At 37.0% G+C, this 12,322-nt stretch overlaps 1 protein-coding gene across 1 annotated transcript in view; it reads right to left on the reverse strand.

The window, feature by feature from the left end:
• Positions 1–12,322, reverse strand: part of OTOGL (otogelin like) — a 169,905-nt gene that overhangs the window by 123,542 nt on the left and 34,041 nt on the right. The window contains exons 10-16 of the mRNA XM_070370120.1: positions 11,894–12,019; positions 10,463–10,571; positions 9,341–9,387; positions 8,719–8,864; positions 7,482–7,605; positions 3,784–3,961; positions 89–213 (exon numbers count right to left, since the gene is read on the reverse strand). Of these exons, the coding sequence (XP_070226221.1) occupies positions 89–213; positions 3,784–3,961; positions 7,482–7,605; positions 8,719–8,864; positions 9,341–9,387; positions 10,463–10,571; positions 11,894–12,019 (855 nt within the window). The remainder of the gene's footprint in view (positions 1–88; positions 214–3,783; positions 3,962–7,481; positions 7,606–8,718; positions 8,865–9,340; positions 9,388–10,462; positions 10,572–11,893; positions 12,020–12,322) is intronic.

Consider the following 12,322-nt stretch of genomic DNA (forward strand, 5'->3'; position numbering starts at 1 on the left):
AAGAAAATGAGAATTTAAAATCACTAATTTTACAAAATTACAGTAATAAAGAGAACTTTTTCCTAGGTTTACATGCAGAAAGACTTACTGTTTTGTTGATTAATGTTGCAGGGGTCCACCACAGGAACATGAACAGGTGCAAAACAAGTTGAAGAAACTCTCCATGCATTTGCATGAAGTTGTGGGGTACCTTCTATCATGCCTGATGGAGAACTAGAAAGCAAATATTCTCTTAGTCTCTCCCATTTATTTCCTTCCTTCAGAGTCTTCAGATATTGAAAAAAGAATACTACTTTTTTAATCTACAAGAATATCTTAGAGTTTGAAGTGTTTTATTACATTTTAAAATACACATGGTTTTAGCTTCCTGTTATTAAGACTTTACACCATGTCAAATCTTGGACATATATGATTTTATTTAATAATCACTTCAATAAGCCTTGTGAAGAAAACACATTTATCCCCACTTTAGAGAGAAGGAAAAGCAGAAGCTTAGAGAAAATATTAACGTTCACTCAGCTGGTAACACTCAGTGTCAAAGAGTGGAGATTCAAATGTAATTCACACCAACTTAATGAAAATGCAAACAACCAAAACATCAATGTGTTTAGGGAGGTAGGGGTAGGGAGCTCACATGATTCTTTTCAAGGTAAAGACAAATGTCCTAAACAATACATAGTCTATACTTCTGGGATCCTTCAATTTTCATTATGAGGCCTGAAATGCTGAGGCTCCATTGTGAAGTTGGGCAAACAGACAAAATGAAAATTGAGGAGAAATGGTATAAGTAACACTCTTCATCCAAGTTTACTCAACAAACCAAAATGGAATAGAAATATCTACCCTTTAGGCTTATAAGCCACAACAATGTTTAAGAGTCTGACACTAAAACGCTCCCTCCAGCGGTCAAGATTTATTAACTCTTCAGACGCTAGATACTGAGAGACAATCCCTACTGGAACTGTGTCAAATACCGTCAGAACCACTTAGAGAATCAGGTTGGACTAGGTTTCCTGTAGGAAGATCTGACCAAGCAAAACTTTACTAATGCAAGCCATAACAGCATTAATTGCTACAGCATGGCCAAGCAGTAGACCAGCATTTATCTTGGCCCTTTTAATGTCTTAGTAAGCATAACTACTTGGCTTACCATTTATTTCAATCACCATTACAAAGCTATACAGAGCTTCTCATCACAGTGACTGAGACAGGAGAAGAAAAGGGAGCCACACAAGCCACTCCACAATCCTCATTCCTTATATCCATTCTTTCCTTCTTTTTAGCTTCCCTCGTGGCTCAGATGGTAAAAGCATCTGCTTGCAATGCAGGAGACCCGGGTTGGATCCCTGGGTGGGGAAGATCCTCTGGAGAAGGAATGGCAACCCATTCCAGTACACTTGCCTGGAAAATTCCATGGATGGAGGAGCCTCATAGGCTACAGTCCAAGGGGTCGGAGAGTCAGACACAACTGAGCGACTTCACTTTCCTTCTTTTTCCTATCCCTCAAAATAAAACTATTCTAAACTATATAGAATTATAACAAACACCCAATCCAAAATCTCATTTTGCTCCCAACGAGAACACAAACTCACAGGAATTGCATAACCTGAACTAGGTCTTCTCCTTCTTTGCCTCTCCATCCCTCTCCACCCTACAAAGCACAATAAGATAACTGGTCAAGGTGATGGTGTACTCAGGCTTCCCAGGAGCAACTGACTCAGAGCTTGGCTCTTTTATTTCACTTAATTCACTTAAAATAATAAATACCAAAAAATAGGAGCTAAAATGTAGACCTATTTATTTACGGCATTTCGTTTTACAAAATAGCCTTTCAGTTCACCGTGGTTAACTTACTAAAACAAGCCATACAAAATAAACTTTCAAGCAATTAATATTTCACATTCCATTATGTTTGAAGATTCACATTAACTTTTGTGATGCAAGGAATTTTAACTGCGTATGCTGGAAAGCTAAACAATGTTTGAAAATTATCTCTGAAATATTATCCATCACTGTTACCAGGCCTGAATGTTTATACATGGTGCCTTAGAAAGAGGCAGACATATCTACCATCTGTTAAACATTGACTACTAACCCATTCTGACAAACGGGAAGAGAAAGAAAGCTTAATGCCACTTCTGTACATCTTAACCAAGTCACTTAATATATTTCTGTTTCACAAATGTGATAAAGATATCAATATTCTGACCTACCTATAAATGAAACAAAAACCTAAATGACCTAAAAGCAAATAAATTACACATGAGAAAAGATAAAAGAAGCTCTCTTTTGAAATTAAAAAAATTTTAAAGCCCTTTCTCTTTGCTGATGCAATTTTTCTTCTTGGTACTATATCAAAGGTCCTATCTCTATTCAGCTCAACTGTCTAGGGCATATAAGGTTCTATGCTAGTTAAGAATAAAAGGATTTATTGAGGATGTGGTCTTTATTCTCAAAGCTCTTGCAGTTTTAAGTGGAAATCAGACAAATCAATGACTGATGTTCATAGATAATAGAGTCAAAATTAACTTTGATGGGATATAAACTCACTTTTTGAAGCAAATAATGACTGTGTTGGTTTGAAAATAAATAGGAGTTAAGGAGGAAGATTAGGAAGGGAAAAGAACCCAAAGCAGGAAAAATACACAGAAGTGCTTTTTTTAAAATGGCATTTGGAAAATGGCTCCTTCAGGAAATATTCCCTGCCTACCCAATCCACACTTGCCTACTTAAAATTCTGCTGTGCTACTAGCCACGGCCACACAGGTCAACACAACTTTTTGAAATTACCTCAGGATTTATGTGTTTGTATGTGTGTGTGTGCATGCATGCATGTTTAATACCTTACCTAGAACAAATTGTTTCTTTTTTAAAGATTTTTTTTACCTGGACCTTTTTAAAGTCTTTGTTGAATTTGTTACGATATTGCTTCTGGTTTATGTTTTGGTTTTTTTGGCCATGAGGATGTGGCATATTAGCTCCCAGTTTTAGGATCAAACCCACACCCCCTGCACTGGAAGGCGAAGTCCAGTGACCACCAGGGAAGTTCTGAATGAATTACTTCTTAAAGACAGCTGTCCCCTCCAGTCTGCAACATCAGCTCCTTGAGAATGGGGACCACATGTTACTACCCTAATTTTCCCACAGTGCTTAGCACAATAACAGGTGTGCCAAGCATTTATATTAAGCTATACTCTGGGCTTTTCTACAAGTAGGTGAAAGTGCTTTGTCAATACAAGGGATATAAATGTATTTTATTGCTTTTTTTTCCCCTAATAAAACACCAACTATGACAAAATCTAATTAACTGAGATGCCACAATGTTGCTTTAGAGATATCACTCATACCAAGTGATATCAATATTATTAAAGTATAATTTACTGTCATTCATTCCAAATGATACTAAGCCTTTTTTTAAGGCAGCAGTTTTTGAAAAATAAAATACTGTTAAGCTTGACAGGTGACAGAGAATAGTGGGAAGTTATTCCATGGGTAGCCCTTAGGCTCTGAGTCTTGGTAACTAAATTCAGAGTCAGCTCCACTGATTTGAGCTAAGTGATTTTGAGCTATTTATTTGTCACTTTGGTGTTTCAGTTAGCTTCTTTATCTATAAAACAGAGTGACTAATCAGGGGATTCCTACAATATTTAAATATAATAATCCATGTCAAGCTCTTGGAACAGTGATGACTAAGCTGTTATCAGTTAAGTAAACATTTTTAATGTAAGAATTTATATCCTCTAAGTTACTAGTCATCACATCATGTTCAGAGATCATACTTACAGAAAATCATCCCTTATGTTCCCGTTAAATGTGCCACAGAGACCTAATGTTCTTCTTTTCCACGCACTAGTTAGCTGAATATAAATTCTTTCCCCATCTACAGCGAACAGAATCTTTAAACCAAATGTGGTTTTTAGAAGAATAAATAAGGATGACAGAGTCTGAATTTCAACAATTCCTGCAGGAAAAGAACATACATAAATCAGCTCTGAGATTCACAGGCAATGCTCTGAAATGCTAATGTGCAACATCAGGGATCTGCTTCCAAAAGACTTCTTCCCAGCTCTCTGTGCCCCAGGGCCAATTTTTGCCACCCTGTGCCTGCTTTCTTTTCTTCCATTTCCCTTCTGTCCTTCTTTCTGGAGGGGCAGATAATTTTAACAGAATGTCAGGTTTATGTGTAATTTCAGTTGGCAAGCATTTCATAAGGGGTGAGGGTAGACAGTCAGACTTTTTTTTTTAATTTATGTATTTTAATTGGAGGCTAATTACTTTACAACATTGTAGTGGTTTTTGCCATACATTGACATAAATCAGCCATGGGTGTACATGTGTCCCCTATCCTGAACCCCTCGCCCACCTCCCTCCCCATCCCATCCCTCTGGGTCATCCCAGTGTACCAGCCCTGAGCACCCTGTCTCATGCATTGAACCTGGACTGGTGATCTATTTCACATATGGTAATATACATGTATCAGTGCTATTCTCTCAGATCATCCTACCCTCTCCCTCTCCTACAGAGTCCAACAGACTGTCCTATACATCTGTGTCTCTTTTGCTGTCTCACATACAGGGTCATTGTTACCATCTTTCTAAATTCCATATATATGCGTTAGTATACTGTATTGGTGTTTTCCTTTCTGACTTACTTCACTCTGTATAATAGGCTCTAGTTTCATCCACCTCATTAGAACTGATTCAAATGTATTCATTTTAATGGCTGAGTAATAGTCCATTGTATATATGTACCACAACTCAATAGTCAGACATTTAAAATTAGATCTGTGTTCCTTTACTTGTGTGTGTGTGTGTGTGTGTGTGTTATGGCCCCCAAATTGGTCATGATTCAATAAGGAAGTGGCACTTTTTCAAAAATTCCCCATTCCCTCTAGACATTCAGTGAAAAAGAGAGCACAGCACGACAGAAGCATCATTTTATGAGATATCTTTACAGAAGAGAAACTTGTGTTCAAGATTCATGTTGATGTATGGCGAAAACCATCACAATATTGTGGAGTAATTATCTTCCAATTAAAATAAATTCAGTTCAGTCACTCAGTCGTGACCGACTCTTTGTGACCCCATGAACCGCAGCTCACCAGGCCTCTCTGTCCATCACCAACTCCTGGAGTTCACCCAAACCCATGTCCATTGAGTGGGTGATGCCATCCAACCATCTCATCCTCTGTCGTCCCCTTCTCCTCCTGCCCTCTATCTTTCCCAGCATCAGGGTCTTTTCCAATGAGTCACCTCTTCACATCAGGTGGCCAAAGTACTGGAGTTTCAGCTTCAACATCAGTCCTTCCAATGAACAGTTTTAAAAAAAAGACCGAACCTGACTTTCGCCACCATAAAAGTTTTTCCTGCAGTCCCTATCACAATTTCTGTCATCAGTCTGTCATCAAACCCAGAAATCTGAGGATTATTCTTTGAACAGATCCTTTTTCTAATTGCCCTTCCATCGCCAAGCAGATAACACTTTTTTTCCTAACTAAAAGTTCAATCTGTTTTCTTCTTTCCCTTTCTACTGTCACTGCCTTGTATCAGTTTCTCCTCAAATCCTTATATGCTCTACTCTGCTGCTGCTGCTGCTGCTAAGTCGCTTCAGTCGTGTCCGACTCTGTGCGATCCCATAGACGGAAGCCCACCAGGCTCCCCCGTCCCTGGGATTCTCCAGGCAAGAACACTGGAGTGGGTTGCCATTTCCTTCTCCAATGCATGAAAGTGAAAAGTGAAAGTGAATTCGCTCAGTCGTGTCTGACTCTTAGCAACCCCATGGACTTCAGCCTACCAGGCTCCTCCATCCATGGGATTTTCCAGGCAAGAGTACTGGAGTGGGGTGCCATTGCCTTCTCCGATGCTCTACTCTAATAATGTCCTGACTATTCTCCATGTCTCCTTTCTAACATTTCTCAAATCCATGTCCATAGTGTTGTTATAGTAGTCTACCAAGAAGAAAAGAACTGTCAGTCTCCTCATTAAAACTCACTTGCTTATTTGGTTGAAGCATATGAGGTTGTCATCTTTGTACATGAATAAAGTCAAATAATAACAATTGCATATCAATTTCATATCAAGTTCAATCAATACCCTTGGATGACACTGAGTGAGCGTATAATTTATAATACAAATCAAGCACTTCTGAAAGCAAAAGTGACTGTTATAAGTAACCACACTAAAACACGAGCATGAACACAGCCTCCCAGGAAATTACAAAGTATGAATGCCCTATATATAAGGCCTTCCCCATGAGATTAAGAGATACAAATGACTATGTATAAAATAGATAAGCAAGAAGGATGTCTATTGTACAGCAAAAGGAAATACAGCCATTGTTTGTAATGGCTTTGATCTATTAAAATTTTGAATCACTGTTGTACACCTGAAACTTTAAGTCAGCTATACTTCACTCAAAAAAGTAAGGCCGTCCTCATTCTCATGCCCATCTCCTTCCCTGTTCTGATCTCTGGACATTCTATACTTAGCTTCTTCATGCTGTAGCAATGCCAAGCTAGTATACATACTCCATAGTTCTCCTCTTTGCTATGCCTAGAACACTTTCCCCATCTCCTTCATCCTGGCAATTCCTCAGCTGTAAAAGCTCAACTGGATATCCTTTCTTTAAGAAGAGCTTCCTGACCACACCAGCACACCCAGTGCTGGGTGAGACATACCTAATCATTTAGACTCCCGAAGTCTCTGTGCATATCTTTGAGTTTATCATATCTTTAAGTGGTCATTTACTTGCATGTTTCCTCTTCCAAACTCTAGGCCACTTGAAGTGAAGTGAAAGTTCTTCAGTCACGTCCGACTCTTTGTGGCCCCATGGACTATACAGTCCATGGAAATCTCCCGGCCAGAATACTGGAGTGGGTAGCCTTTCCCTTCTCCAGGAGATCTTCCCAACCCAGGGATCGAACCCAGGTCTCCTGCATTGCAGGCAGATTCTTTACCAGCTGAACCACTGGGGAAGCCCAAGAATACTGGAATAGGTAGCCTATCCCTTCTCCAGCAGATCTTCCCAGCCCAGGAATTGAACCAGGATCTCCTGCATTGCAGGAGGATTCTTTACCAACTGAGCTATCAGGGAAGCCAATCTTCAAAACCTCAAGTTATCTCCATTTTCACTTGAGCTCCCTAGCCTCTTTCAGTGTTTTTCAGATGGCTACCACTGTTTCAGCATCAAATCCAAACTGAAAATATCCAGGCACAGCATTACCCAATAGAACTTTATGCAACAATGGAAATACTCTGTGTCTGCACTGTCCCATATGACACTAGAGAGAAACACTAATGCCACTTGAGATAAACACTAAGCCCCATAAACGTGGTGGTCTCCACTAAGTTTGGCTGAGGACCTGGAAACACATAGGCACTCCATAAATGTTAGGTTCATCAGTTAATGGAGAAGACTCCATTGAGGTTGTGTTGTTGTTATTGTTAGTGTAAGAAAAGTATACCACTGGCATTGCTTCTTACCATTCAGACTGAAGCCTTGGTTGGGACTGGTGAGGATCTGTCCTCCCCTACTGAGGGTCACTTGTTTGTTAAAATCATCCTCCAGAATCAGAGTTACAGACTGAAGGCAGACCAAGCCAAGGTTCTGCATAAAAATCAAATTATCAGTTAAAGCAATGAGAGAGAAAAAGAGAGACCTAGTCAGGGACAAGGACAATGGAAGAGAGAAATGGGAGAAGGTGAAGGAGAGAAGAAAGGAGAGAGCGCACACAGATAAAAATTTCTGGTATACAGAAGACTAGAGGATAAGCAATATTATAAAGTAGTCACACATTTTATTGTGAATCTCATGCAGCCCCATTACTAATAAACTATATCTTTACGTTAAATACACCTTGTGCATATATATGCCTTTCACAGATTATTAAATAGAAATGTTTTCAATAAAGTGCGAAGAATTACTTTTCCATAGAATATAAAGTACCTTTCCAAATTCATCTGTGGTATTTAGATGTAAAAAATTCAGTACAGAAAAGAACCAAGAGAATTACAATTCCATGTAGAAAGCTAATTAAGACTCTGACATACTGCACAGGAAAAAAAAAAATCAAACTAAAAAAAGCTCATAAACTAGATTGGAATTTTGTTGAAAACAACCATTTTATGTTGGAATAAAAGTAGAATAAAACATTTTGGCAAAATTTTGACTACTTGATTTAGAAAGAGAAATGAAAGACCTGTGTTTCTTTGTTTACAAATTATAGATGTGTTTATTTCAAGAAAAGGTCTAAAATAAATATTCCCATATGCTAAAAAAAAGAGCCATCATATCTATTTAGAATGATGTGAAACTTGTTAAATTCTCTGTCAAAAATCATCTTTAAGACAGCAGTTTTGAGGCAACAAAAAACATTGCTTATTGTGCAGTCATATATGAAATGTTTCAAAAATCTATACATATAAACACTATTTTTAAGAAAGAAAATTCAATAAATATATAGTATATAAGACTTTTTAATATTTTGATATCTTTGAAATCAGGATACATGATATAGTTAATAGCATACATAGATCAATCATCAACATGTTTTTTTCATTGTGGTATACAGAATAATGATGCATCTTAACAATCAATGGTGTCTGATTTTTGAAGAAAACAACTATACCCATTCATGTTACTATTTTTAACCTAGATAAGAAGTTTGAGCCAAAAAAAAAAAAAATGAACACTCCTCTGGTCATTTTGAAATGCTCTTACCTGTTCACAGTGAGCTTTCTGTAAAGTAATTGTGAATTTATCTTTTCCAGTTCCTTTTACAAGGATGTATTGGCACATTCCAATGAAAGAATAATGTCGACCATCAAAAGTCGTAAAATGGGAATCACCTACAATGGAGCACTGAACTAGAAGAAGGAGAAGCAGGGGTTGGGGGAGGAAGAGAAGAGGAAGGAAAAAGGAGAAAAGGAGAAGGAGGAAGAAGTTATGTTTATTCTTAAAAAGCAGTAGGTCAAAAAAAACAGTAGGCCAATAGTGTAACTATTCAGGTATCAAAAAGAATAGTTAAAGTGCTTAAAATTTACTAGTTTGACAAACTCGCTAAATTATACTATTTGATTAAATTTTAAATGTATTTAATGATGGCTATTCCACTTTTTTTTAGAGTTTATAATATTTGTGCAATTTTCATACATTTTTACCAAAGTTGTCTGCTCAGAGCTATCATTTATTCAATTTTCCACTTATCCTCTGAATATCTGGATTTAAAGATCATTACATCTCTTGTTACACATAAGAAGACCTTATAAAACATCAGTGCAAGCTTCCTCCTCAGTTTCAAGAAAATCAAGACATTTTCTCTAAAAACATTTTAAAAGATTACCTGGGCAGTCATGCTCAGTGCAGTTCCAAACTCCACCAACACACACACTAAATAAAATGATAAAAATATTAATCTAACTGCACAGAGAAATTGTGTGAATGTTTGCAATAATGTATTGGTTAATGTATCGAATGTATCATGTTTCTTAGGTTCAGAATAATCTGACCTGAAAAATATCTCTCCAAAAGTTCAATTAACTGATAAACTTGGACTGGCCAGTACCTAAATTATTATTTATGGCATGCCATATTTAAAAATCAATGAAGATGATACAACGGTAGTACAGATTAGTCAAGAACAAAAGTACAGAGAACTTCTGTTTCTGTCCTTCCCTCATTGCTTAAACCAAAAAAAAAGGCCACACACAGTAAAGCATTTACCCGTATCATTAGAGAAATACATACAACGAGTTAAGATTAATAAGTCATGTCATCTACTAAAAACTTTTAAAGTTGGCTTTGCAGATCATCAGACATTAAAAGAGAGAAATAAGATGTCCCCTTTGTAAGATAAATTCTGCCTTCTACCACCAAACAGATAATGAATTTTGGAGGAAAGAATAATCTCTGAAAGGCAGGAATTCAAATCAGTATCTAAGAACAGGGTTAGTTTTCAATTGTATTTCAGTTATATACACAGACAGCAAAGGGAAAATTGCCTAATGACATTTATACCTCTATTTCTTTTTAGACTGCTCTGGAGGAATTTAATCTTTGGCTATAGTAGCTAACTAGTTAGCTAATTTAAGAATGTTGAAAAGTCTCTAATCATGGCCCAAGATTGGTGATATGAAGAGTCACTTTTTAAAGTACTCAATACAGAAGGACAAGAGAACCGTCAAATCCTATGAGTAAAAGCATGTGCAAATTAGTGATTATTCAACAGTGTATCACATGGATATAAAAATTTATAGAATTACCAACAGAAGTGAGAAGAGTTACATCATAAAAGAAAATATAGATGGTCCCTCCTACCTCCCAAAGGCTTTAAATACAATGAAACTGAGTCTGAGAATTTTTGGAAGAAAAATCAGTAAAAAGTATATCTCCTTAAACATATGTCAAGGTAAAATTGTCACCTAGTCAGGTACCCAGAAATAATTAGCTGTAATTGATCACATACCATTCAGTACATTCTTGTTCAATTTTTGAGCCAACTGAATAAGCTAATCCATGAAAATTGCATGGGCAGTTTTCCAAGGAGATGCAAGTCCCATTTTCCATTATGAGGCCTATTTAAGAAAAATATATATTAAATGCACAAAAGAAATAAGAAGAATGATATTCTTTGAATATAATAATTCAGCCAACTTTTATTGAACACTTGCTTTCACTAGGTGCTAGAAATACAAATTACTTTTAAGGAGCCTGGCTCTGTCTCAATCAGTAGCTCAGTTGCTCTGACTCAATCAGTAGCTACCTTATAAGGGTCTATTTCAGCGGTTTTCAACTTTATTACCCCGTTACCTGCTATCAAGATGTTAAGATTCACAACACAGAAATAGGGCAACTAATGTGTCTTTGCTTTTGAGAGAAGAGGGGAGGAGAGGAGGGAGAAAGTATTGATGTTATTCTGTTTAATTTCTGTTTATGTGAAAATGAGAGCTACACTATCATCACACAGATAATAAAGAGCCAGGAAACGTTTACCAAAGAGCTAGTACAGTAGAACTGCATTTGTTACTTCTTTCTAAAGAGTAAAGGTGGTTGAACCAATGTTACCAAGCACATTCTTTGATGCAGCTGATCATTTTTCAGAGTAAGACTTTCTAGTCAAAGGAATTATATTCTGGTGTATGGATTTATGTTCTGGTGCAAAGTCCTTATCACATTGCTGACTGGGAGCAAACAGTTCAGGCGTGGGACTGGTCCAATGGGCTTTGAGTAGCATTGACAGAACAATGGCCCGAGGTCAATAGATCTGATTTTAAGTAGTCCTCACTCATATTAAGTGCATGACAGTGGGAAAATCACTTAACTTCTCTGGGATTCTATTTTTTAATCTGCAAAAATAAAGGAGTTTGGATAAATCCTCAATGTTCTTATAAATATCTATTAATTTGTATTGCAGATCTAAATCCCATCTCTATCATTTGCTATGTCACTTCTAATTACAAATATTAAAACTGCATCAGGACTAAAATCTTGTACTACCAAGATATGAAGACTTTTTTTCTAAATTTGATTTTGTCTTTAAAAAATGAAAATATATAAATTATTGTTGCTGTTGTTTAGTTGCTGTCATGTCCAACTCTTTTGTGACCCCCATGGACTGCAGCCCACCAGCTTCATCTGTCCATGGGATTTCCCAGGCAAGAATACTGGAGTGGGTTGTCATTTCCTTCTCCAGGGAATCTTCCTGATCCAGGGATCAAAGCCTTTTATTAAAGAAAAGCATCCATTCCTTATAGTCACTTTAAGGATCAAATCCTAAAAGGAGAGAAAATTTGCAATAGCCCTAACATCCCAAGAGAGGACACAAAGACATGAGTCTTGGATCACAGGGTACTAGTCACAATGAGTGCAGACACAGTTTCTTTCACGAAGCACTTACCATCTGGGCAATAACATCCATCAAGACAATGGAGATTGCTCCCAAGACACTGTTTCTCAAACGTGCAGGTTGGTGGGCAACAACTGATGCAATCCCGATGGACAAAGCTGTCATCACACTTATCGACTAAAACGGGCAAACAGGTGAGCAGTAAGTCAACGCTACTCAACTCTCTTTGAGAAAGATTACAGTGTTTTTTTGTTTGTTTTTTAAAATTTTTTTATTGAAGTATAGTTGATTTACAATATTGTGTAGGTTTTGGGTATACAACACAGTGATTCAGTTATACATATATAATATATATTATACACACTATATATATATATAAATTCTTCTTCAGATTATTTTCCCATATACATTATCACATAATACTGAGTATGGTTCCCTGTACTATACTGTAGGTCCCTATTGGTTATATATTTTATACAT

The sequence above is a fragment of the Bos mutus genome, chromosome 5 (assembly GCF_027580195.1).
Source record: "Bos mutus isolate GX-2022 chromosome 5, NWIPB_WYAK_1.1, whole genome shotgun sequence".
Lineage (NCBI taxonomy): Eukaryota > Metazoa > Chordata > Mammalia > Artiodactyla > Bovidae > Bos > Bos mutus.